This window comes from Maniola hyperantus, chromosome 5, assembly GCF_902806685.2.
Source record: "Maniola hyperantus chromosome 5, iAphHyp1.2, whole genome shotgun sequence".
NCBI lineage: Eukaryota > Metazoa > Arthropoda > Insecta > Lepidoptera > Nymphalidae > Maniola > Maniola hyperantus.
The window spans coordinates 10,095,923-10,123,444 of NC_048540.1; the positions used below are offsets into that span (position 1 = coordinate 10,095,923).

At 38.2% G+C, this 27,522-nt stretch overlaps 1 protein-coding gene across 1 annotated transcript in view; it reads left to right on the plus strand.

Annotated features, from left to right (window-relative positions):
- Positions 1–6,892: 6,892 nt before the first annotated feature.
- The window catches only part of Nuak (Nuak family kinase 1), a 48,596-nt gene continuing 27,966 nt past the window's right edge, over positions 6,893–27,522 (plus strand). The window contains exons 1-2 of the mRNA XM_034968767.2: positions 6,893–7,127; positions 20,296–20,401. Coding sequence (XP_034824658.1) covers positions 20,301–20,401 — 101 coding nt within the window. The 5' untranslated portion in view covers positions 6,893–7,127; positions 20,296–20,300. The remainder of the gene's footprint in view (positions 7,128–20,295; positions 20,402–27,522) is intronic.

Sequence of the window (27,522 nt, forward strand, 5' to 3'; positions counted from 1 at the left end):
AGTATGTACGTGTAGGCAGGGAAAATATGTAGTGTATTATACTTATTACCTAAGTATATGTAGTGGAATACAACTTCCCAATTAAGTAAATAGTTATTGACCAGTGATCATTTTAAATCACATTTAAACATGAAAATTATTTGTTGTTTCGGATTGACTATGCTTATTTTATCTGTACATGCATTATAGACATCCTATAAGTATTTTAATTTTCAACTTAGTCAACAAGCAGAAACTTCTGCCTGGAAAGGTCTGGAATTGAATTTTCATTATAACTACGTACATTTACTTTACCTACTCCGATATCTAAATCTATAAATATAATAGTTATTACTTACCATGAGATGGGAAAGCATATATATTTTATATTTCTTATTATTAACGTAATTAAATAAAGTAAGTACCTACCCGTACTTGGCTGAAAGAAATACCTAAGTATTTATTTATTATTCTAAGTACCAACTAAAATAAGAACTGCTATGCGCACTACGCGTAAGTATGCCGTTACGCAAGCAGGTTATTCAAGCCTTCAATATTCATAACACAGTTCCTTCCTGCCTACTGTTACATACTTACGATTACTTACTCTTTATCGAGAAACCGAGAAACTTAAGATTTTATTCTGGTACCGCTAATCGTTGATCAGTTATGTCTTGGTCGGTTGGTTGGTTGCTCGCGACTTGGTCCATGAATGTAACGGTTATAGAGCAATATGATTGTCTTTGTTATAGATAGAGCAAGTCACTATAAGCTGTGACAGTCTAGTAGTCAGGACATCCGCCTCTTAATCGGAGGTCGGACGTTCCATCCCGGGCACGCACCTCTAACTTTTCGGAGTTAAGTATATCACTTGCTTTAACGGTGAAGGAAAACATCGTAAGGAAACTTGCATGCTTGAGAGTTCTCTATACCTACCTAATGTTCTCAAAGTATGCCAGTCTGCCAAAGGCCGTCATGAAAAAAAAAACCGGCCAAGTGCGAGTCAGGATCGCGCAACGAGGGTTCCGTACTACTAACTACAGTCTTATTTTTTCGACATTTTGCACGATAATTCAAAAACTATGATGCATAAAAATAAATAAAAATCTGTTTTAGAATGCACAGGTAAAGCCCTTTCATATAATACCCTACTTGGTATAGTTATCTTACTTCAAAATATGAAAATACTAATTATTAGTTTATGACCACAATTTAATTTTTTTTGTGTGATGTAACCACAAATTCACGGTTTTCAGATTTTTCCCCTAATACCAGCTATAAGACCTACCTACCTACCTTACATGATTCTAGGTCAACGGGAAGTACCCTGTACGTTTCTTGACAGACATACAGACAGACAGACAAAAAAGTGATCCTATAAGGGTTCCATTTTTCCTTTTGAGGTACGGAACCCTAAAAAGAAAAAGAAGTGTTATTTTTTGTATGATGGTACAGAACCCTTCGTGTGCGAGTCGGACTCACTCTTGACCTATTTTTTTTATTTTTCCAGTTGGAAGTGCGTGGTATAATTTTTATGCACGAATTGTAATATTGTGTATCGACTGCAACCATATCATAAACACCCTCGAGAGGCCCAAAAATCGGTCAAATGTGAGTCTGAGGCTGAAATCTACAGAGCGCACTTTGACTTATAGTTTCAGTTAAAACGAGACAGATTTATGCCAGCGATATAACGCTGTCTCGTTTTAACAGTGCCTTAAGTCTGCTGTCTGAGAAAAGTCGAAGTGCTCTCTATAGATCTCACCATGACTCTCGTGATGTGATTTCGATCAGAATTCTGAAGAGTGTTAAATTACTCTGGATGAATTGATGGCTAAAATTTAAGGTTATTATACCGCCCACTGGGAATACCGTACCGGGGAAGTTATCGTTAAAAAAACTGGTTTTGGGCGCCATTTTTCCAAGATGGCGGCGCGAGCGGCAAAGATGCGAGGAGGCAAAATGAAAATTCGGAAAGAGTTGATTTTATAGATTTCGACGTGAAATCTATTTATTATACCTACTTAAAATCAACAATTTTCAAAACTCCCGGAAAACTTTCCAGGCAAAACTACTAAATTACTGGATTATAGGTAGATAGTAATTTAGTTCAATGTTGGATGGACACTTTGTTGACTGCAGCCCCGTTGTTTGCATCATTGCACAAGCACTTTCACCGCCCCGCCTGCAAACGAGAGGTGCTAACGTGTACCGCGCGCTGTGGTGACGCATAGTTACGTAGCAATCCCAATCTGCTGCTTTTGTCTAGAACAGGGGTCTCCAAACTAAGGCTCGCAGGCCAAGATTGGCCGGCAAGTATGTACAAGCAAACTGGCATTGACTGGACTGGACTGATAATGTCCGATATGAGTGATTCTTCGGAGATACATTTCATTTCATATACCTACCTACATTCAATTTGATGTCCGGGCGCTTATTTCTGTAACTATCCAATGTAAAGGCCTGGAGTATTTTTTTATGATAAGTTCCTTAACTTCTTGTCTAACTAGGACATTTGTCTATAACAATATAAATATTTACAATCATTTTTTAAACCCTGTTATTCTGATTCCTCTGACGTGTCCATTCAACATTTTCTTGTATAAATCTAACACTGATTTGTTTACTATTATATATAAAGAATATAAGTTGGTTGCTTCACAGTAAATATGTTTGATTTTTATCTTTGTTGGTTTTATTTAAATTTCAAAAGTATGTCTAATTTATTTAAAAGTAAGAGTTGTCCGGCACAGAACTGTGGTGTGTGTTTTATTCGAGGGTATCGCATAACTAATGAGAATTGAGGCTAAAGCTCCCCACACAGGCGGTAACTGGTCTTCTATAAAACATGCTAGGAGGCACAGGAGTGGCTAGTTAGCGTTCGTTTAGATTTTACGAAGGTAAATGTATGATAACTCTGGCCTTGGTTTCGATATGTTTATGATTACTCTACTTTCTTTTTTTTTCAGTTCTATACCTACTGTTAAAAAATAAAACATTGACTTGATAGAAATGATGATGTAATTGATGTAAAGGAGAAGTAGAGTCAATTTTCCAAAATAATCTGATTTTGCTGTCACTGATTCATATGGCATTAAAGCCGTAGATATCACGAATTACCTCTTTTTCTTGGTATAACTTAAAATGCACACTTAAAAGGTACCAGCTGCACCCAGGCACACTGGGAGGTTACCTGGCTGGCACCCCAAGATTAAAACAAACCTATTCTTACCTGTTTAATTTCCATGTTAAGGCTTTTACTGCTATGATAATCTGGTTTTTTTGGTGGTAATTACTCTGGACATGAATCGTGTAATTTTTAAAAATATTTCTAAAACCGACTACGACTGCCAAATATATGTTTCTTTATACCCCTAATTTCATGGAATGGTGTACCTACTTCCTGGTCAAAAGAGTCAATTTTTTGCGCCAGAGGAATCACACGAAGAACGCAATGCCAGAGAAACACCCATATCCGCTATAGCTAAAATTTGTGCGTTTTGTGTACAAAACTACAGTTAGTTGGTAGGTATACCGACTGAGCAAGAAATGTCGTAAGCCTTGACCCTTATTTGGACTTAGTGGAGGAATCGGTGGGACCCATTGGACCCTTAGGCTAAAAAGTTTGGAAGCCCCTGGTATATTACTCAAAACGACTGTAGTGTACCTATGTCTTCATCATATCAGCCGGTGCAGGATGCCCACTCTTAAATATAGGCCTTCCATAGTGAGCGCTACCACATCTTGCCCTCAGCCTTCCTCATTCAGCCGATTCCTACCACCCTGTTTATATCGTAAACCTTTCTTTCATGCCGGGGCCGCGGGGGCCACTATGCTAAGTGGGTACCTCTATCAATAATTAGTATGAATAGGTAGGTAATTAACTAAGCTAAAAAATATGAGGGAGGAAATTCATGATATTATGGATTTGGTAGGTAAGAGGTAGGTAAGTATCTGGGAATGTGCAATCAGTCAAAACAAAAACAACAAAATTAGGTATTGAAAGTGAGACGGTGATGTCAACCGGATTTCGTTAAATAACGTAACGAGATAGGGTATGTACGGTATGTATTACGACATCTGACAATCTCCGGTTGGACAATTGATATAGAACGTGTAGGTCAGTTTGCTGTATTAGCATTTTGCTCAAGTCGAGAATAGAACTTGTGTACCTAGTACGTACATACCCACCTACCCGTGCTTCGCCAGATTGGCGGCTGTAACAGCGCCCTATCACAACCTTTGTCGGATCAGGCTGGGGCTCTGTTACAGTTGTACAAGAATTCATTAGGTACGTGAGTAAGTAATTAATACATGTGAGGCCTTACGGAGTGGCATATTCCAATAGGAAAAAACTCCTGAAATTATAGATAATAAAAAATAAAAACTTGTGTACCTAGTACGTACCGTAAAACGGGGTGAATAGGTACGAAATCTAACTTCGCACTGAAATTTACGGATGTTTTGGTACAAATTATGATGCTTTAACTGTTTGTAAGCATCTCCGGTTATAAGAATTCTAAGGAAACATCCAAAAAATATAAAATAATGATAAATTACTAGTATATTTTAATCAAAATATATGCTGTCCCTATTTATACTTGATCCGGGGTGTAACGGAATGGCAAAGGGGTGAATAGGGAAAAAAGGTTAGGGTTGTCAAACACAAGTTAGTCTATCCTCTAATATTACAAAACTAGCTTATGCTCGCGACTTCGTCCGACATAAATTTCAAACCCCTATTTCAACCCCTTAGGGGTTGAGTTTTCAAAAATCCTTTCTTAGCGGATGCCTATGTCTTAATAGTTATCTTTATACCAAATTTCAGCCCGATCTGTCCAGTAGTTTGAGCTGTACGTTGATAGATCAGTCAGTCAGTCACCTTTGCCTTTTATATATTGAGAATGACTGATTTTGAGAATTCTTTCACCATATTCTATAGCTATTTTATTCAGAAGTAACATAGGCTATATGTTATTATACATGGCATAGTAGGTATCAAATCTTAAAAAAAAAGCAACCGCCGAGTTTCTTGCTGGTTGCTGGCATTCCGAATCAGTGGTTTGACGATTCAAAAATAAATAAATAAAAATATTTTTTATTTAATTAAACTGTTACAAGTAGTGTAGTTACCTATACTTGTAAAAGTTTAATTGAATAAAAAGTATTTTTATTTATTTATTTATTTATCAATATTAAACAGTAAAATGCCATTTAACAAAATTTTACTAGTCGACTACACAAGAAGGAAGAATTTTTTTGAACAATTTAATTAAATATTTAAAGTGACAGCCCTGTCCCTATATAAACCTTACTGTTCCTATTTAACCTTGATTCGTTCCAATTCAGTAAGTATAGCGTTCCTATCCACCCCTTTCCCGTACCTATAATCCCCATGGCAAAGCCAAAACCACTTGGTTTCCAATTTTTTTCTTTTTTACAGAAAAATATGTAACATTTAGACAAATCTGCTTTTGTGACGCCTCTTAGATAAATGTTTAATGATTTCTAATAGTTTTTGTACTGTTTTATTCTCGTACTGCGTCAAAGTAAACAAAGTTTTGAGACCTACGGCTTAGCGTGTTTTGAACAACGTTTTTGCAATGACGCTTTCGTTATTTTAATGTAAATTTGTGTCTGGTTCACCGTTCAGTGTTGCCAAATAAAAGATCAAATATTCTACTATAGGGAAAAACAATGCTACCAAAATTCTAAGCTGTTTTGGGTATTATTTTAACGTTCAAATCTCATTCCCAGTTTTGTCCCTATTCACACCCCAGTTCCTATTCACCCCGTTTTACGGTACATACCCACCTACTTACATACGCACTTACAGTGCGACAAGGACCTTTTGGCGCGAACGGAACTAACGCCGCCATCTTGTGAAGTGTCATGCTGTCCCCTTATGTGGTTGCTAAGTAAAAAAAAAACTGAAATTCAGTTTTTAGGGTTCCGTACCTCAGAAGGAAAAAAGGAACCCTTATAGGATCACTTCGTTGTCTGTCTGTCTGTCTGTCCGTCTATCGTGTCTGTCAAGAAAATCCTATAAGGTACCTACTTCCCGTTGACCTAGAAACATGTTTGGCAGGTAGGTAGGTCTTGCAGCACAAATAAAGGAAAAAATCAGAAAACCATGTGTTTGTGGTTAGATCACAAGAAAAAATTAAAATTTGTTCATGAACAATGAATTAGTATTTTCAATTTTCAAAGTAAGATACCAAGTGGGTACCTATCATATGAAAGGGCCTGTAAGTAACTTTTTACCTGTAAGTAAAATGTAGTCTCGGGATTTTTAAATTTTAAAAACCTAAATCCCCGCGGACGAATTCGAGGCGGGTATCAGTGGCGGCGGTATGGAAACACCTATATAGTGTGTTATCTATGCACCTGGCTACAAAGTCAGTCTGGTTCATAGATAACACGTCTGGTTCCAGAAGACATTTACTCAGAGGTTGTACCATAGATAATATACTAATACGGGTTGTACTACGAAGTAGTACTTAGAAATTCTTTGAGTATCATAACATGATCATAACTCTATGAATTTACTGGTCTGGACTCTGGTTCGACATAAAATCGATACATAACACATGCATAACCAATGCATAACACAATATAGTAGATAATCTATGCATAACACCAAAATGTTACAATCTCCAGCTTTTATAGTCCTTTCAACTCTGTGTTGGACTTGGAGTACTATTATATATCTTCTGTGGCTATGGTTTATTGTTCTTATAACGCCACCTATCAAAAAATAGTCAAGTCTTTTCGCTTTTTGCTATTAGAAAGCGCCATCTAGCAAATGTTTAATTATTGTTTAATGTACACACAGATGTCGCTACGATATAACATGAACGTATTTTCTAAAAATAACACTAGAGTTCGTTAGAGCGCTATATTTAGTTTTTAGAATTTAGACATTTGACAAAAAGAAAAGATGGCAGCGATTGCCGTCTGCTGTCTTACGGATTTATTGCGAAAATGGCGCATTATGTGATATTTTCACAAAATTTATCAATTATAAGTGAAAATTTGTGTAGTGTTGCTTTGTGATGGTGTGTTATTTTTGATGATTGACAGTGTAATTCGTGTGTTAAATAGAACTTCGACATTATTCGGGATATTGGATTACACATAAAATAAAGGTATTTCACTCCTCCTACGCTTAAATCTATAAATTATTGGTTACCTATTCATATTAAAGCGATTCTTCCATAGTTCGACAAGCCTGAATGCTTTAAATCATTATATAAGACGTGTACACTACGAAGGCTGGAAACATAAATTCATGTATTTTGATTTTTGATAGTGTGGTTTTAAAGCTTCGTGGAATTTTTGTACGTGCTTGCGGTTGTGAAGGCTGGAGTCATGACCGTCTCGCGTTTGAGTTATTGGTGCCTTAGCGAGCTTTACATGACATCAGCAGGCGATACCAACTGCTGTAAACATTTAGATTTATGAATCATCCGATGATAATATCGTCCCGAAAAAGTGTATTTTTAACATTTTATTGTAAGAAATAAAAAATATTGCTAATGGAGTAAAAGTGAAACTTCTTTCTCATCGTGTTTACAATATGCCAGGATTCCAATAAGAATATTAGGAAACCTGGATGGCAGTTATAATATCCTGTAAGGACATTTTCATTGCAGATAGCTTCTTTCATATTCTTTGTACCTACCTCCAATATAATTTTCCTACTTTAAATTTTTTAAAGCAGGGCACCACTTACTAGACAAAACAGTCATACCGACATACACTTAGCTTATTTTTTTATTCATCAGTAGGTACCTTTATTATAAATGCGAAAGTGTTTGTTTGTTGGTTTGGTATTCCTTCAATCACGTCGCAATGGTGCAACAGATTGACATGACTTTTTGCATGAGTATAGGTGAAGACCTGGAAAGTGACATAGGCTACTTTTTATCCCGGAAAATCAAAGATTTCCTAAGATTTTTAAAAACCTAATTCCACGCGGACGAAGTCGCGGGTATCAGGATTGAGGAGTTGGGATCCGAAGTTCAATGGTATGGTCTATGCTTGGCACCAAAAATAATATTGCATCATTCACAGTACCTGAATCACTATAGCTTAGGAGTGCTGTACCCTACATCATCAGAGTTGAGTAGTTGGGACTTGGAGTCCAAGCATAAAGTCGTTGCTTGGTACCTACAACATTAATTCACTATGAACACTTCCTGAATCTTGATAACTTAGGTGGGCAGCAAACCTGCAGCATCAGGATTGGCGAGTTGGATCCAGAAATTTTTATGGGACCACCACGGAAACATCTTCTGTTGATTAAAAAATAATATGCAAATCGGTCCAGAAACCTCGAAAAAATTGGTGTACATACATTAAAAAAAACAAGCTGAATTGAGAACCACCTCCTTTTTGGAAGTCGGTTAAAAAGGGAGTATGTAGGAGAAATAATTTAAACATTCAAAACAAATATCTGTCCTTGGCTAATTGTGTGGCAGTTACATTCTAATAATAAAATTGAAACTAGGTCTGTATTTTTTCATAGTAGCTTCCTAAATCTGTGGACATAGCTTCCATGACATAGATTTATGAAATTCATTTAGACCAGTGTAGTACAAATGTAAATAAGAGTAATATAAATCATCATCATCAACCAATAGACGTCCACTGCTCTCTTGTAGGGACTTCCACACGCCACAGTCTTGTGGTGCCTGGATCCAGCGGCTCCCTGCGACTCATCTGATGATTATATATATTTAATAGAACAGTAGTTTCTTACTTAATTATTCTCATTTGAATTACCTACTTAAATGACTTAAGCAGGTACTTACTTATTTCGTAGGGTACCTCAAAAGGAAAAAAAAGCCTTTATAGGATCACTTCATTGTCTGTCCCTGTCAAACGAAGCTGAATTAAAGGATGACAAAAACAATCTGCTTATATATAATATAACTTTGAGTCTGCCCCCGTCGCCCGTCCCTGTTGAATCATTTAATTTATTTCGCTGCTAAACGTGAACCTCCTGTCCAGGGTTCGATCATGGGCACGCACCTCTAACTTTTCGGAATTAAATAAAGCAATTAAATCATCACTTGCTTTAACCAGTGAAGGAAAATGTCGTCAGGAAATCTGCATGCTTCGGTCGTATTTTGTACTTACCTTTTAAATACATTCTTTTTACATAGATATAGCTTTATATTTTTAATCCCATTAACTTGCAGTGTTCTACATAAAAGTGTTAGGTACTTATAATATCTTGTAGGATGGTACGGAACCATTTGTGTGCAATTCCAACTCACATTTAGCCGACGAACCACAAATTCACGGTTTTCGGATTTTTCCCTATACTTGTGCTATTTAGACATTGCTAACTGCCAAATTCATGATTCTAGGTCAACAGAACCACAGGAACAGGAACAGGATGTACCCTATAGGTTTCTTGACAGACACGACAGACAGACACAACAGACCGACAGACAACGAATTAAGGGTTCCTTTTCCATTTTGAGGTACAGAAAACCGGCAAGAAACTCGGCAGTTTCTCTTTTCTAATCATCTTTCTAAGTTACCATAAATTAAAAATTAATAGTATCAGTGTATTAATTCACTACACCATTATGGGCAACTGAAAGCTCAGACGGTTCAAGCTCAGGAACTTTGTAGCAATACCTACTTTATATTCTGAAGGTCTAGTAACAATAATATCGTTAATATCTCCCTATCATGTAACTAACTTAATTACATTATTATATGGCAATACAGCCAGTTGCAGACCGAAAACTCAGCTATGCCAAAGCTAAACTAAGCTTTTTTAACTTTTTTTTAAAAGTCGATAGAAATAAGCAAGCTAGGCTAAGCTAAGCTGGTCCCGGGGGAGGGTCCGCCTCGGTGGACGTCGCTCGCGGGGCTCGGTAGAAATGCTTCGGTGTTCCCGTGACCCAGTCGCAAGCGCAGCGCAGGAGCGCCGTTGGATTTTAGTGGGTATTCTGGTCGCCTCTCGGCTGGCGAGTCCCACATACCCTGCCCGTTCACGGGAGGGATGCGTATATGCATTTCCCAACGATAAAAAAATGGCGTGCACACCAAGAGCTAAACCAAAGCTCAGTCAGTGTTGCGAAGTTCCATGAATCAATGAAGAAAGTTCCGATGATGAAACGTTACACATAGAAAAAGAAGATTAAAACTGACTTATTATTATTTGAGAAAAAGACATTCCAGATCTTGGATATCTCAACACATTCAATCTCGGCACAGAAGTGGAGAGTTTAGAACTTTATTTTACGAGTTAGATGATGAACATTTTAATTTATATTATCTGTGTGTTCTATAGTACAGGAAATTGTTTAACAATTTCAATAAATTGCTCCATATTCCCTACAAAACGACCGTGCGTACAACAAGGACACTGGACAGCACTGGCGAAGGATGTGCGAAGGGCGTACGGGGAAGGCGGGAGAGCTTAGCTTAGCTCGTGTAGCTGCGCATCGGCATACACAACTAACTTAGCTTCGCATATTTTAGTTAGCTCACATTGCTTAGTTCGCGTAGTTTGCGGTCTGCACACAAGTATGGAAAACTGCGTCAGCTATGCGAGCTAAGCTAAACTAACTTAGCTTAGCTCTTGGTCTGCAACCCGTATTGGGCACCTATAGTAAATACATACTTTTGAGCATTTCCAAAATAGCAAATGTATAGTCTTCCTTAGAAGTTGGATCGAAACGAACGTGACGAAATATACCTACCTTTCCGATCTAAAGTCTGATTGTGCATTGTTAAGAGAAATACAGCGCACGTCGTGTTGAAAACAATGGCCACAAAATAACGAAAATATTGTGACTTTGTCAAAAAAAACATAAGACCCTAAGGACCCAGCTGTGAGGTTCAGGAGTCGCAGAAGGTGTTATCAAATCTTTATATTTCACAATGTCTGTGTATAGGCTTTTGTACATGTCAAATTAAGATCAATAAAACGTTTCTAACTTACTTAAATATTCTCGTTAAATATTTGTTTATTTGGCCCCCATCCAATAACACAACATCAGTGCACTCTACAGTGAAATTAAAGCGTTACACGCTTCGATCGATTGAGCTTATCACGCCTGAAGCCGCACTCAGGCTGATCTTTATTATTGATGGAATTTTGGATTTGTGCACAAAATACAGCCCGCTGACAGACTGACCGACGGGCGAACGGACCGACGGCGACGGACGGACGGACAGCGGAGTCTTAGTAATAGGGTCCCATTGGCACCCTTCTGGTACAGAACCCTAAAAAGAAAAAAGTAATAAGCCAGAATATTAATAAAATTGTGTACCTAATAAAAAATCTAATTTTTATGTTAGTGTACATACCTACTTAACTTACATTTAAAGAACCTCGTCAGCAGTGTGAAAGCGTAAATTTTTTTTAACGCTGGGAAATGCGTTTACGCATCCCCCCCTCCTGGAAGCCAGCCAGCTAACCAGCCAGCCAACCAACTGGAGGGAAGATATGTGGGACTCGCCAGCCGAGAGGCGACCGGAATACCCACAAAAACCCAGCGACACTCCTGAGCGTTGCCTGGTGACTGGGTCACAGGAACACCGAAGCAAACCACCGCGACCCAGCCAGCGACATCCGCCGAGGCGGACCCTCCACCGGGAACCCCGCTAACGAAGTCCCCACACCGCACGTCCGAGGCGCACCGACGAAGTGCGTGCGCCTCCCGACCCGGGGACCCAACGGGCGACAGCTGCAGACTCCGCCCACGTCGCCCGCGACCCATCCTCCGCCTCGTCCACTGTGCCCTCTGCTAGCCAGAGGGACACGCGGAGAAACCTCCCCCTTGCCAGGCCATTAGCCATGGCTAACAATATCCCCGAAGAGATATTATTAGCCATGTTACCGGGCTGCACCGGCTCGAATACTGCTCTTCCCCTCGGATGCCCGATGCATCCAAAAGGGACCAGCAGCACCCAGACACACTCGGAGGTTACCTGGCTGGCACCAGTGGCACCCCAGTATGAAAGTGTCCAGCAATTTCTATTACCAACTAGGACAAGTTGGACATTGTTAGCATGCGGAGTGCGGACTGTAAAATGGCAAATTATTGTCTTGTTTTTTAGTAATGAAGCAATTTCCAAGCAAGTGATAGAAAAATAATTTAGGTGCTCTAAGGAAGAATAACGACTGCAGGTCTCCTCCATATCACAGACAGTCCGATAAACGACCACATTTAATTTACAATCATGTTTTGGTGTTTAATGTACTGTTTAGTCAGCAGCATGGAATTATGTTCTATTTTTGTTACCTTCAACGGTCCTAAGTTCTAGACTCTGCCAAATTGTAAAATTTACGACAAAAATAAATTATGCACATAACTGCGTCATCTCGTTAAATATATTGTTTTATTTTTTATAAGACTTAGGTTCATGATTTTAGGGCTCGTGGTAAAGACGTCGGCCTCTTATTCGGAAGGGATTCGATCTCGGGCACGCACCTCTAACTTTTCGGAGTTTTGTGTGTTTTATTTAAACAATTGTTTAAGTAAATACCACTAGCTTAACGGTGAAGGAAAACATTGTGAGAAACATGCATTATTATGTATTATTATATATTTATGAAGTCTACCAATCCGCACATGGCCAGCGTGGTAGACTATGGCTTAAACCCTTCTCACTCTGAGAAGAGACCCGTGCTCTGTAGTGAGCCGGTGATGGGTTGATCACGATCACGATCACGGTTATTATATTCTGTGCCTGCATGCCTGAGAGTTCTCCCTAAAGTTCTCAAAAAGGTGTATGAACTGTGAAGTTTGCCAATCTGCACTTGGCCAGCGTGGTAGGATATGGCCTAAATCCTTCTTTCTCATTCTGAAGAGAGATCTTGTTCAGTAGTTGGCCGATGATGACGATGGGTGGAAGTGTAGCAATTATGTATGTTGTTAAAGGATAATATAACCCGAGTTCCCATATTTTGGTAGTACATAGGTATTAGAATTATTATAGATACGAGTATATTTATGTAGTGCCTATTTAGAAATAGGTATTAAAACGTATAGAGTGTACATTATAAACTTACTGTTCGGGTGACTACATTGCTACTTACATTACATCCTCACGAAGCTTAAAAGTGAATTGAACCTACCTACTCTTGATTTAGAAATGTTTGAAGATTTTTTTGAATAAGAGTACATAATTTATCTACATAATTAGTTACGGTGGTATCGCAATATAATCAACAAACTGCATTAGCTATTGAACGATTGTGTACTACTGTAGTTGTGCGCTGATGTGCGAATACGAGTGCGAAGCCGTATTTATTGGCATGCGATTTGTCGTGTTTATGTATACGATGAACACAGAAGCCAACAATGTAATGTGGATCACTGCAGTTGGTAAAATGCAAACTGTCAACTCTTATATATATATTTATTAAAAAAAAATACCTAATATCTTTTACGAGCTTTACAGGCTTTTTGAAAATCTGCGAAAATAAACAAGTCCGCGCTGAGTTCGTATTCGTTCGGTCTAATCTCAGGAACTACTGTACGGATTTTCATACGGTTTCCACTTCACTAATCGTCATCATCATCATCATGATCAACTCATCACCGGCTCACTACAGAGCACGGGTCTCCTCTCAGAGTGAGAAGGGTTTTGGCCATAGTCTAGCACGCTGGCCATATGCGGATTGGTAGACTTCACACACCTTTGAGAACATGAAGAACTCACAGGTATGCAGGTTTCCTCACGATGTTTTCCTTCACCGTTAAAGCACACAAAGCAGTTAAAACGCACATTAGGTACTCCGAAAAGTTAAGAGGTGCGTGCCCGGGATCGAACCCCCGACCTCCGATTAGAAGGCGGACGTTCTAACCACTAGGCTATCACAGCTCTTTACTTCACTAATAGAAAGAGGGATTATCTAAGAAGGTTAAATAGGCAATAATTTATGAACATTTTTGCAGAAATAAGTTACCGGTATGATAATAGTTATTGAATTGGGCCGGAAAAGATCACAGATTACAGAAGTAACACGAACACATAACGGGTTGAAAACATCTATAGCAGAAGCCGGGTCTGGTTTCTAGTACCCTACCTATGCGATAATTGTAGTCCAGAAATAACGGCTCCAGGATCCAAATATCTAAATTAAATAGTTTTTACAGCTGTTTTTCTTCTATTTTCCATGGATCCGATACTACCGATTGTTAAATTAATTGCACACTTTTGTAATATATGTAATATGGCGAATGAAAAATGCAGGATAGATGAAAAAGAATAAAAAAGACAAAAATATAATAAAAACAAGGTTTAAGATGAATGTGAAGAAGAAATGAAAAGTGTAAAAGCAGAATTAAATTCAAAATAACAGTAGGTACCTTGTATCGATTTTTCAAAAAAATGTTATATATTTTCTAAAATAATGAAAATATTTTGGGTTCATCTGCCTTATGTTACTAAATAGGTGGATAAATACTCCATGAATAAGATTTATTTGATGTATAAGCAAAAAAACAAGTGCGAGTCAGGCTCGCGCAATGAGGGTTCCGTACTACAGTCGTATTTTTTCGACATTTTGCACGATAATTCAAAAACTATGATGCATAAAAATAAATAAAAATCTGTTTTAGAATGTACAGGTGAAGCCCATTCATATGATACCCCACTTGATATAGTCACTCACTTCGAAAGTTGAAAATACTAATTATTAGTTAATGACAACAATTTAATTTTTTTGTGTGATCTAACCCTAAATTCACGGTTTTCAGATTTTTCCCCAAATGTCAGCTATAAGATCTACCTACCTGCCAAATTTCATGATTCTAGGTCAACGGGAAGTACCCTGTAGGTTTCTTGACAGACAGACAGACAGACAACAAAGTGATCCTATAAGGGTTCCGTTTTCCTTTTGAGGTACGGAACCCTAAAAAATGCCTAGACAGCTTTCTTAGGACGAGTTGCTCAGTTTACAGAGAAAGGCCCATATGTATATGATGTAAGATTCCATGGCTGCAAAATTAGGACATACGTAGTTAATAAGTGGATTCTTAATTATTTAAATGTTTCGTATTTTAACTACCATTAGATTTTGTAGGTACTAGGTAGGTACATAGACTAGGTAGGCAATTTTGAATTCTAACCTAGGTACAGTACGCGGCCGAAAGCAATGTACATCGACCTTTAGAAGGAGATAGCAGATTTGTAGAGCGTTAGCCCTGTCGTCGAGACCGACAAAACGTCATATATAGGTATGAGTGACAGAGACAACGCCCTACAACAAAGCCGAAATGTCATTTTAAAGGCCGATGTACATTACTTTCTTGCGCGTTATGTACGTTTTTATTACGAGTAACATTGTGGCTAATTCCATTGTACACAATCTCTAAACTAAACTAAAATGTCACGCCTAAATCTATTGCTATCCCTTTCATAATGTTGCTTGTAGAAAAGGATGGCACTAGATTTAGACCTGTTAATTTAGTTTAGTTTAGAGATTGTGTACAAGAGAATCGGCCCCACTGTCCATCATCAAAGTTTCTAAATGAACCTTTAAAAGTTTAAACAATATTTTCAAGTCCATGTTGCAAAATTACTAACGCAGAGAGTTTAATGCTTTCCTATAGCAATTTAAATTGGGTTTATTGTACGTAGTCTGTGTTAGTAGGATCCGTAGGCGAACTAAGTGCGAATAGTTGATTGGAGGTTATTCAACTGGTGAGTGGACAGAAATAGCGCGATCACTCGCGGCATCTCGCGTACCACTGATGACGCCGGCCGCGTCGCCATCACCACTGGGACAAGCCGTGCTTCCGGGCTTGGGACGGGTTTCGTCTCAGCGTTCTGTGTGTCATAACTCGTAGGCTATACCTAATGACGTCATGACAAATCCATGATGGCGGACCTGACATGTAAACAAAATATAAGTCCCGCAAATTGCAAATGCCGTGTGGCCACCATTTTAGTGACGTCAGCACTAGACTGAATTTTCGAGCTGATGGTGTATTTTTATTTCGGCTGACGTCAAAATGACGTCATTTTGATGTTAATGAGACATGGTTCCAGCGTAATAGCAATTTGCGGGACTTAAACCTACGTGTACGTACGTGCCTAAAAAAATGAAACCAACCTATCGTAATCTAAAAGGTCTTCTAAAAACAAAAAGGATCTGCGTCCACAATAAGCGCATGCGACGTGTTCGATAAAAATTATTTTGTCGAAAGCGAAACACATTTTTGTCAATATGACAGAGATTTTAAGATGACCTAGTTAGGTTGGTAGGTACAATGGTACATGTCATCATAAATTGAGACATCAAAAAGTAATGTTATTTTTTGATGCTGATAATACAACTTATTTTACTAATGATTCTTATTAGTTCAACGTAAATAATATTGGCCGCATTCGTGGTTGAAGCCTTCATGTTTCATTTCGGTATTCAGTTCCCAAAATTGAAAAATTGATCATGTCTCGCAATTCTCGAACTGTGATTCAAAATCCCAAGAAACTGAGTGACGACATGCATTTGAAATCGCTACCAAAATTCTAATAAAAAGTTAGCATCCAATAAATAAAAATTTGTGGGACTAAACAATGGTAGAGGCCGGGCAATATATTAGTCGTGACGTCACAGTTTTCATGTCGAGATTTATGCCTCGTCATTACTTGCATGGGTGTATTTCCATTAGCCGGAACAACAACGACATGGCAAAGGCATCGAGGCATGAAATGCTGCGCGTAGGTACGTACTTACTCGCAAGTGGATAATGTGTCGAAAGTCAAAATCCATACTTCCATACTTAATATTAAAAATGCCAAACTGTATCTATATGTCTGTCTGTCTAGCAGACATGGCAGGCTAATATTGATGAAATTTAGTACAGAGATAGTTTGTTACTCGGTAACGGACATACGCTCCTTTTTATCCCAGAAAGTCAAAGTTCCCACGTGATTTTTAAAATCTAAATCCACGGGCATCAGCAAATAGGTACTTTATACACTTTCTTGCCTTTTTTTCATTTTACTGTTCCGTGACGCGGCGCCGAGTGATGCCGATTGCCGACGCCTTGTGCCAGCCAATGGAAAAACGTCCTATGGGTATTGCGTCGGTCTTCCACCCATAGTCGTGGCGGGCGGGCGCGGTGGCGGCACGGCTGGCTGCGGGCAGCCCGTTCCGCGGATGATATTTTTAGAGGCGCCGAGACGCCGGCCTCACGCCATCCCGCATGGTAATTGGCTACTTGCGCCGCATTTTTCAGGAAGACCGCTCACACTACGTCAATGCCATTGAAAAGGCCGCTATCGACCGATAAACATTGACACCTTTATGGGCCAAAATAACTTTGACCAAGATATTAACTATGTAGATATCCAATTGTGCATAAAACATACTGAGCAATATCTTACTAAAAGGTATGAAGTAACAGTTACATAAAGTACTTTCATTTGATGTATGATGTGCTTCGTTACTTAAATTATTGAATATAATTTTATTCAAGTAAGTAAATATAATAAAGAATGAATTAATTAATCAAACACGTCGAATGTGGTACACCATAAAAAGGAAAACAAACTACAGTACCTACGCCGCAGAAAATAATGTACATCGACCTCTAGAAAGAAATAGCGGTTTTGTAGAGCATTGTGTCTGTCATTCAGACCGACAAAGCGTCACATAGGTATGAGTGACAGAGATAACGCTCTACCATGTACTATGTCTATTATGTACAGTACGTCCATGATATTAACCAAAGGCCAGAAAATAATAATATTACTTAATTAATAAATTGCAGTAGCAATATATATAATATATATTATGGCAAGTTATTCACAGTCACTCGCTGTTCACTAGCAGTAGGTAAATAGTATAGAGCACCACTCATCCGGGTAACCGACCGGCCTACTTCCTTGACTTTTTACTTTTTACTCTTAGGGTCGACTCACATTACAGAGTAAAAGCTTGAAGCGACAATTTGTACATATATCGTATTTTATTTCAATCTCCAAGTCCAAAACGTACTTATTTGCACTTTCTACTGGCAAAAAAGGCTTGAAATGAACTAAATAGCAAACCTTATTTTCTTGGTAGTTTTGCATTACGTTGTGCAGATAAAAGTCTTGCTAGGGTAGCTGTATATTAAATTTTAAATCGACGCTTACACCTGTAAGTTTTACTCATTTACATCGCTTTGCGGCCTTACATAAAGTTTATTAGGAAGTTGTGAAACAGACCCTTAATTAGGTACCTATCCCAATTTTTATTTTCTAAACCTACTGTTCTCTATCAATGCGTTTTAGACTAGGAAATAAATTAAAGTAAAAATATGAGGAAAGATTTATATTCGTTTTCGTGTACCAAGAAAAAACATTGTAATAATGCAAGCGGGCATGTAGACGTTAGGAACAAACCAGCTTCTGCTTCTATCGTTTCATTGTTTAATCTTGATTGTTCTATAAAAATGCTCTTTGGAGAAACGAAAATCATCAGAATCCTACTACCACCTACGCTTATATCAAAACAAAAAGAAAAAAGATTTAACTAATTGTAAAAACGCATTACCTATAGCTGCCGACAAGAATAGCAAATTACTTGTTGTCTATTCAATGTCAGACGATGTATAAAAAGTTTGAGCAAAATCATTGCAAACTATTTGATTGCCTACTTTTTTATAGTTGAAATTTTCATTAAGTATAATAGTGTAAACTAATTGCTTACTTTAGTTAATTATAGAAGCGGGGGCTTATAAGTCATAAGACAGTTATTGTAGATTTATAAAAACACAATTGAACCAAAAATCAGCGCCACCTTTTACATGAATTTATGTTATAACAGCCTCGAGTAAGCAATTCTTCAACCTAAAAATGTTGTAATTAACTTGTACCAGAAGCAATCCCGTGGGTTTACTAACAGCTCATAATGTAATAGGTAACTAACCAGACGTCGACGCGCCGTTCCGGTTCCGCATTAGCCTAATCATTACACTAATTTGAAGTGAACACGCAACCAACTTGTGCTGTGTTATGCTGTCAAACATAACACTAATATTTTCAGTCATTCTTGTTAACACGGAATACACTTTAATTTTTTTTCACTATAAAGCTGAGTGGATTATCATAGCGTGATTTGTGCTACTTAATCTTAGACATTAGTTTTAGATCCCAAACTAACCGGCTCGTTGGAAAGCCTGGAGCACCGCAGAGATGTAAGCTCTCTTTGCGTGTTCTATAGCCTTTATAATGGGGCGTGCTCTGAAGATTTGTTTGACCTCATTCCACCCTCCTTTTTCTTACAACCGCACCGCACGCCATCGCAAGCAATTTCACCCTCACCACCTAGGTGCCTGGTGCACTTCGACCGCCCGTTGTGCCAGATCCTTTTTTCCACGCACATGCAAACTGTGGAATCAACTCCCTGTGGCGGTGTTCCTATTAGATTACAGCATGGGGCTATTCAAGGGGCGGACCAACATATTCCTGAAAGGCCAGCAACGCATTGGCGGTACCTCTGGTACTGAAAATGTTCATGGGCGGCGGTAATCACTTGACATCAGGTAAACCGCCTGCTCGCTTGCTCGCTATTCTTATTTGATAAAAAAAGATTCAAAAGATTATTGTATTGGTGTTTGTATGTGATACTCTACCATCAAATAAATTCATTTTGATTCTTTCTTTCTTACTTCTTACTTATTCGGTAATCGTAAACCCACAGTAGGTCATTTCAATACTGAAAATTTGTTACGTCAGCAGAAATATTGGACACATCGGACACACCAACGGAATGAAGATGATAACGTCAGCAGAAATCAGTGCTGATGATACCTATGCTTATTCCATTTGTGGCGCGCCTGATGCTGCTAAGATACTTAAAAGTTTCAGCAGTTCCTAAAAATACGGCTCTGGCATCTTCTTATGAATTTCATCATCTTCACATCATGCTGTGAATGTCCACTGTTGGATGTAGGCCCTATCCCTATTGAGTTCCACCATGATGGGTCCTTAGCCCTCCTCATCGTGCAACTCCAAATTTCTGGACAGCGCCCATCTTGCGGTTGCTTGTACGCGAGGTACTGCCGGCCATAACGGCAATCACTCATCATAACCTATGTACTGCAGTTTCGCTAAATATATGTAGTTCAGGCTAAGTCAGTTATTTGAAATTCAAGATTTTTTCAGTTGATTCTCATAGTCAACTTAACCACTAGTGGTCGCGTTTATTTAACGCCACAAGTAGACCATGGGCGGCAGCACTTACCTATTATAGCCCGCAAACTTACGGGGAAACTTGTTTAATATTATCTAGGATAAGTAACTAGATCCACTAATTGAGTTGTTCATTATATTTTGTTGCAGTCAAAATGGTGGTGGGCGAGAGCAAACGTACCGCCAACATAATGGACGGCATTGAGAACACCGGCGACGTCCGCCTCCACGACCATCGGCTCCGTCTCAAACAGAGGTAGGTAGTATAAACTTGACAATCAATAAATCTTCTATATATAGAAAAAGAAAACGGATCGACGTGATTTTTTTTGCATGGCTATAGTTAAAGACCTGTAGAGTGACATAGGCTTCTTTTTATCCCGGAAAATCAAAGAGTTCCCGCTTTGCGGGCATCAGCTAGCTTAGAATAAATTTTATGATTTAATTTCGTGAACTGCTGTTAATAAATATTGCATTGCACTGCTGCCACGCCGCGCTGGTGCGATTTTATGAAACCGGAATTTAGGTAAATAAAATCATACAGTTTGCTGTTCAGCAAATAAATGAGACTTTTATTGCAATCGCTCGCCTGGGCCGTGGTGAGCTAGTGACCTCATTTTGGAGTTTCGTTATGCACCTACGCTACGATATGCTATAGCTGTAGGTGGAAAGGTTGCAAGTGACGTCATGTTGTCAATGGTAGGTACCTTTGCAGTTTCTCTGTTCATTGAAATTGGCCCGGATTCGTTGCTTTCTAATAAATAAAATATAAGTACCGGCCAAGTGGGAGTCAGGCTCGCGCACCGAGGGTAAAGTCGTATTTGTTTCGACATTTTGTACGATAAATCAAAAACTTATTATGCATAAAAAGGAAGTCTTTTCAATTAGAATTGTCATTCATTTACATATTAGCTGACCCGGCTAACTTCGTACCGCCGCCGATTCTTTTTCAGGCAATTTTTAAATTTTTCTCTCCTTAAGAATTATCCTCGTAATTCAAGGAATATTATAAAAAACCGGCCAAGTGTGAGTCAGGCTCGCGTAACGAGGGTTCCGTACTAGTCGTATTTTTTAGGGTTCCGTACCTCAAAAGGAATAACGGAACCCTTATAGGATCACTTTGTTGTCTGTCTGTCTGTCTATCAAGAAACCTACAGGGTACTTCCAGTTGAGCTAGAATCATGAAATTTGGCAGGTAGGTAGATCTTATAGCTGTCATTTGGGGAAAAATCTGAAAACCGTGAATTTAGGGTTAGATTAGTATTAGACTAATAATTAGTATTTTCAACTTTCGAAGTGAGTGACTATATCAAGTGGGGTATCATATGAAAGGTCTTCACCTGTGCATTCTAAAACAGATTTTTATTTATATGCATCATAGTTTTTAAATTATCGTGCAAAATGTCGAAAAAATACGACTGGAATACGGAACCCTCAATGCGCGAGCCTGACTCGCATTTGGCCGGTTTTTTAACATTTTGCACGATAATTCAAAAACTGTAACCACAAATTCACGATTTTCAGATTTTTCCCCGAATGTCACCTATATGCCAAATTTCATGATTCTAGATCAACGGGAAGTACCCTGTAGGTTTGTTGACAGACCGACAGACAGACAGACAGACAACAAAGTGATCCTATAAGGGTTCCGTTTTTCCTTTTGAGGTACGGAACCCTATAAACCGTGCAATCAGACCTGCTGGCAAGTAATAATGCAGCTTAAGATGGAGAGCGCTTGCTTAGAAGATGCCTACTCACTCTTGACTTGAAGGTCAATATTAAAATTAGAGGAAAAAACTGATGAGTTTCCTAGAATCAAGAATCTCAGGCAAATCAAACAAAGGTATCAGTTACAGTTAGTTTGTACACCAATCGCAATTTGCAAGGAAGGCTTGAGAGTTGAAAAAGATTTACACAACGCCTGAGGTCGTTTACTTATGCAAAATAAACTTGTTTAAATACGTAACCTTCACAGTTCACTGCATTGTGCATTGCTCGAATTTGACGAGCAAACCTTTCTTGGCATTTTATTAGTTTTATAAAACTGGTCCTTATCTTAATTACCACCATATCCATACTAATATTATAAAATATGCGAAAGTGTTTCTGTCTGTCCGCCTGTCTGCTAGCTTTTCATGGCCCGTTTAACCGATTTCGATGAAATTTGGTACAGAGATAGCTTGCAGCCCGGGGAAGAATGCTATTTTTTATCCCGGAAAATTAAAGAGTTCCCACGGGATAATATAAACCTAAATCTATAATATAATAAATAAGTGACAGTATTTTTGTACATTTACCTTATACCTACTTGTACCTACCTACACGTATCAATAAACCCGCATATGTGCGGTTTGGAAAACCCACACGTTACGAATTATGTGTCGCAAAAGTCAAGACCCAACTAATAAAGCTTCACTTACGCCAAAGCAACATACCTATAGTACACGACAGGTCGAGCTGCAGCACGCACATCCCCCGCGCTATCCCAGTGCGGGATAGCGCGGGTGACGTGCGGGTGTGCGGGGTGTCTCTCCGCCTCATACCCCGATTGCTATCTCGACCTGTCGCGTACTATAGTGCGATATTGCGATCTGCCACAGGACCGCATGGCACCTACCTACAACAAAATAATTTAATGTCAGGAGACTGTCGTACAGTAATATTCTAATTCTAGGGAACTCTCACTTTGATCCTTAAGGCCATTGCATTCGCTAATGACAGTTGCCGTTTCACCTTGAAACTAGCAATTTTTGTTTTGGCGTTTGGTTTTGGCGCAATTTATTGACATTTGATCAGCTGATACTAATTACTAACACGCACTTTTAGTACTTTAACGTACTAGGGTAAAGGACTCCAGTAAATGAACGAATACGAAACCTCGAAAAAATCGGTGTACATACATTTAAAAAAACGGGCCGAATTGAGAACCATCTCCTTTTTGGAAGTTGGTTACTAAATGCGAAAGTGTATCTGTCTGTCTGCTAAGGCTAATTTTTAACCCGTAAAATTAGAGAGTTCCCACGGGATTTTCAAAAAGCCTAAATCCACGCCCACGAAATCGCGGGCATCATTTAGTATTTTTTTATTATTTTGTGTATCTATATTATAGTCATAAATTATTTAATAATCAAAAAGAGCAAAAATAATGCGCGGTATTAATTATTGTTATACTTATATTTTTTTATTTAACAGGAAAACTTACAGCTAATTGGAAAAGTAAATTGATAAGAACAGAAGAAAATTGAAGCTGATGACAAGTTTCAGAAATAGAATTTATATAAGACTAGCTTATGCTCGCGACTACGTCCGCGTAGACTACATAAATTTCAAACACCTATTTCACCCCCTTAGGAGTTGAATTTTCAAAAAATCCTTTCTTAGCGGATGCCTACGTCGTAGATAGATAGAAATACTTTATTGCACATAAAAAATATTACATAACATGACAAAGAATCTAAAACGAAAAAAAGATTGTATGCAAAGGCGGCCTTATTGCTCACAGCAATCTACCAGGCAACCTTTGGTGAAAGGAGAAACTAGGTGTGTTGGATAGTACTTACACGCAATACAGAAAAATGAAGTAGTATAAAACAACAACAACAATATAATATAATTAATTAATAAGTACCTAACTATTTCAGTAATACATACATAACTATCATACATATACATATCTATTATAAATATCAATATATATACAATCCATAATAGTAATATATATATATATATATATTACTCGACTACGACGACGATAGGTATATACCTATCGTCGTCATAGTCGTAATAGCTATCAGCATGCCAAATTTCAGCCCAATCCGTCCATTAGTTTGAGCTGTGCATTGATAGATCAGTCAGTCAGTCAGTCAGTCAGTCAGTCAGTCACGTTTTCCTTCTATATTAAAGATCAAAAAACAAAAAAAAACTCGACTGAGGGAGAGAGAGAATAGAGGCAAAAGTAGTAAATGTTTGTCGTATACCGTCAATTGTAACACCTACAGTTGACGATTGATTTTTAAAAAACCTAATTCTACGCGGACGAAGTCGCAGGCATCACCTAGTAGTTTATAAGTCACTTAGGACCTTTGTAAACAGCGTCATACTTACTCATAGGCGAGCAAAATCCGACACGATTTTATTCCGAACGTAGAGGGCTGGCAAAACACCCGACATTTCTTGTCGGCGCCAATACAAAATCGGTTTTAGTCAAGCGTGCATCATGTAAAATGTTCTGCCACTGGAACATCCGATTAAAATCCGGGCCCGACAACCGACAAGTGGGAACCGACTCTTACGGAAATAATCGACTGTGATAGACAAACAGACGGAAGGACGGAGCAAATCGAACCATAAGGGTTCCATTTTTAGGGTTCCGTAGCCAAATGGCAAAAAACGGAACCCTTATAGATTCGTCATGTCTGTCTGTCTATCCGTCCGTATGTCACAGCCACTTTTTTACGAAACTATTTTTTTTTTTTATTTTTTTATTTTTATTTTGTTTATTTGAAAGTAATCAACAGCGTAAACACATAATTATTATTTAAATTTAAATCTAGGTATAACAGAAGGCCAAAAGAGATTACTTAAAATTATAATTAAACTATTTTAACAGAATAGAGTTAGAATAAATGTAGGTATATACAAATACAACTTCAATGGAACGTATTTATATATATACAATATATAGGAGCTATACTGTTGAAACTTGGTAAGTAGACGTATGCTGTGAACCGCACTAAGATTTTCACACAAAAATAGAAAAAAAACAGTAAATTTTGGGGGTTCCCCATGCTTAGAACTGAAACTGAATAATTTTTTTTCATCAAACCCATACGTGTGGGTTATCTATGGATAGGTCTTTAAAAATGAAATTGAAGTTTCTAATATAATTTTTTTCCAAACTGAATAGTTTGCGTGACACTTCCAAAGTGGTAAAATGTGTGTGTGTGTGTGTGTGTCCCTGTTACTTCTAAAATACTAGAATGATGAAACAAAAAAAAAATATGATGATATTACCATGAAAGTTTGCTTTCACCGAAAATTGGTTTGAACGAGATCTAGTAAGTAGTTTTTGATTTATCGTGCAAAATGTCGATAAAATACGATTGAAGTACGGAACCCTTAGTGCGCGAGTCTGATTCGCACTTGGCTGGTTTTTACGATTATGGTACGGAAACCCTTAAAAACTCTTATTCATAAAAATTTGTATCAGCTGGTTTAATTCCTGGTAGTTTTTATTTATGGTAAAAACCTGTGATTTGTTCATTCACTTGAGTCTTTTACCCTAGAACCTGATTAAACCGACCGCCCCATATCGAAACCCAGTAAATGACATTTTTTGAAAAATCGTTATCTTATGTCATAATTTTTACTTCAATAGTATCTCCCATTATTGTAAGGAAAACAGCATTAAAATCTATACTTCCACATCCATATCTATACTCCATACCTACTTAATATAATAAATGCGAAAGTGTGTCTGTCTGTCCGTCCGTCGGTCTGTCTGTCTGTCCGTCCGTCGGTCTGTCTGTCTGTCTGCTAGCCTTTCAAGGCCCATCCGTTCAACCAATTTTGACGAAATTTGGTACAGAGATAGCTTGCATCCCGGGGAAGGACATAGGCTACTTTTTATTTCGGAAAATCAAAGAGTTCCCACAGGATTTTAAAAACCTAAATCCACGCAGACGAAGTCGCGGGCATCCTCTGGTTTTCCATATAACAGAAATTTTGATACCTCTAAAGTCTAAACCTACAGTACGCGACAGGTTGAAAAAATGGTAATCGGGGAGGGAACGCCTCGTATACCCGCACAGCTCCTGCGCTAACCCGGTGCAGTCGTGCGCCTTATGACGTGCGGGTGTACGGCGCGTCCCCTTGCCATATCCCGATTACCCTCTCAACCTGTCGCAGGCTATATATAGTAAGTGCACCTTATACAATGAGAAAACCAATTCAAAGCCTAGTAAGTCGCTGTGACCATTTTAAAAACATAACCCATGATCTAAAATCCAAATCAAAACAGTAAAGACGTTTAATAATGCATTAAAAGTAAGAATAGGAAAGGCAATAAGCTCTATAGTATGGAAATCGGGGTATAAGGCCCGCACACCCGCACAGCCCCCACGCTAACCCGGTGCGTGATAGCGCGGGTGACGTCCCCACCCCGATTGCCATCTCGACCTGTCACGTACTATAGGTACATGTTAAATGTTTGCAAGGAAAATACTTTGCATACAATAATGTTTTTTCTGCATTATTTAACAAAGTCTAACTACTAGAAAATCTACTGAAAATACTTAGTCTTAAAATAAAATAAATTAAATTATCTCCCTGCGATCTCGTCTGATGTCGTTTACAGGGTTTGGATTTTAGGCAGCCGAAATGTCACTGTTGACGCTATCAGAAGACCTAAAGCTTACGCTAGAACACAGAACTGTCATAATTCGTGTTCACTTAACCTAACGTCTCTCAGAGGGCTGAGAGGCAATAAATATTTTTCTTATAATCCATACTAATAGTATAAATGCGAAAGTGTGTCTGTCTGTCTGCTAGCTTTTCACGGCCCAACAGTTTAACCGATTTTGATGAAATTTAGTACAGAGTCAGCTTATATCCCAGAGAAGGCTACTTAGGCTACTTTTTATCTCGCAAGAGTTCCCAGGGGATTTTAAAAAACCCAAATCCACGCGGACGAAGTCGCGGGCATCATCTAGTTTTAAATATCAATTTAATTTGAAATAGCCTTAATAATTATTATTAAGGCTTCAAGTTAACAGGTTATGCCAGATGCTTTCAATTTTTTTTCCGCCCGCCATGACAGCCAAAAGGCTACTGACAGGATTTAGCGCCTGCAAGAAAATGAATAATTTCCGTTCGTTTTAGATTATTTAAGAAATGAAATACATTTAGTTTAAAACCAATAATTTAAAATGATAAGATAACCTAAACATATTGTTTTGTGATGGTTTGAATTTAACACGTTTAGCCGTTAAAGAAAAAAACAACAAAACAAGTAGATCATAGCAATGTTTTCAACATCAATTCTTCAAAAAACGGGATAATTTGAACAAATGTGATATAGGTCATTATGATCTTCACAAATTGAAGTTTTTTATTACATGTATTTAATAGCTATTAATGCTTTAGGAAAGAAAATCTTTTTCTTCAAATTTACAGCATTTTCGCGATTTGACACTTCCTTTCCCCTTAATCGACGATATGTCAAATATTAGGCTATGGTGACGTGAAATTAAAGAAAAACATGTCTACCTGCGTCAAATGTACTAACATTTGACGCTTGCCAGTGACGTCGAAGCCTCGACGTTTTGTTCGAAGTTCCCTAAAAGCCGGTTCTCTCGTCGGCTGTCGGGCCCGAATTTT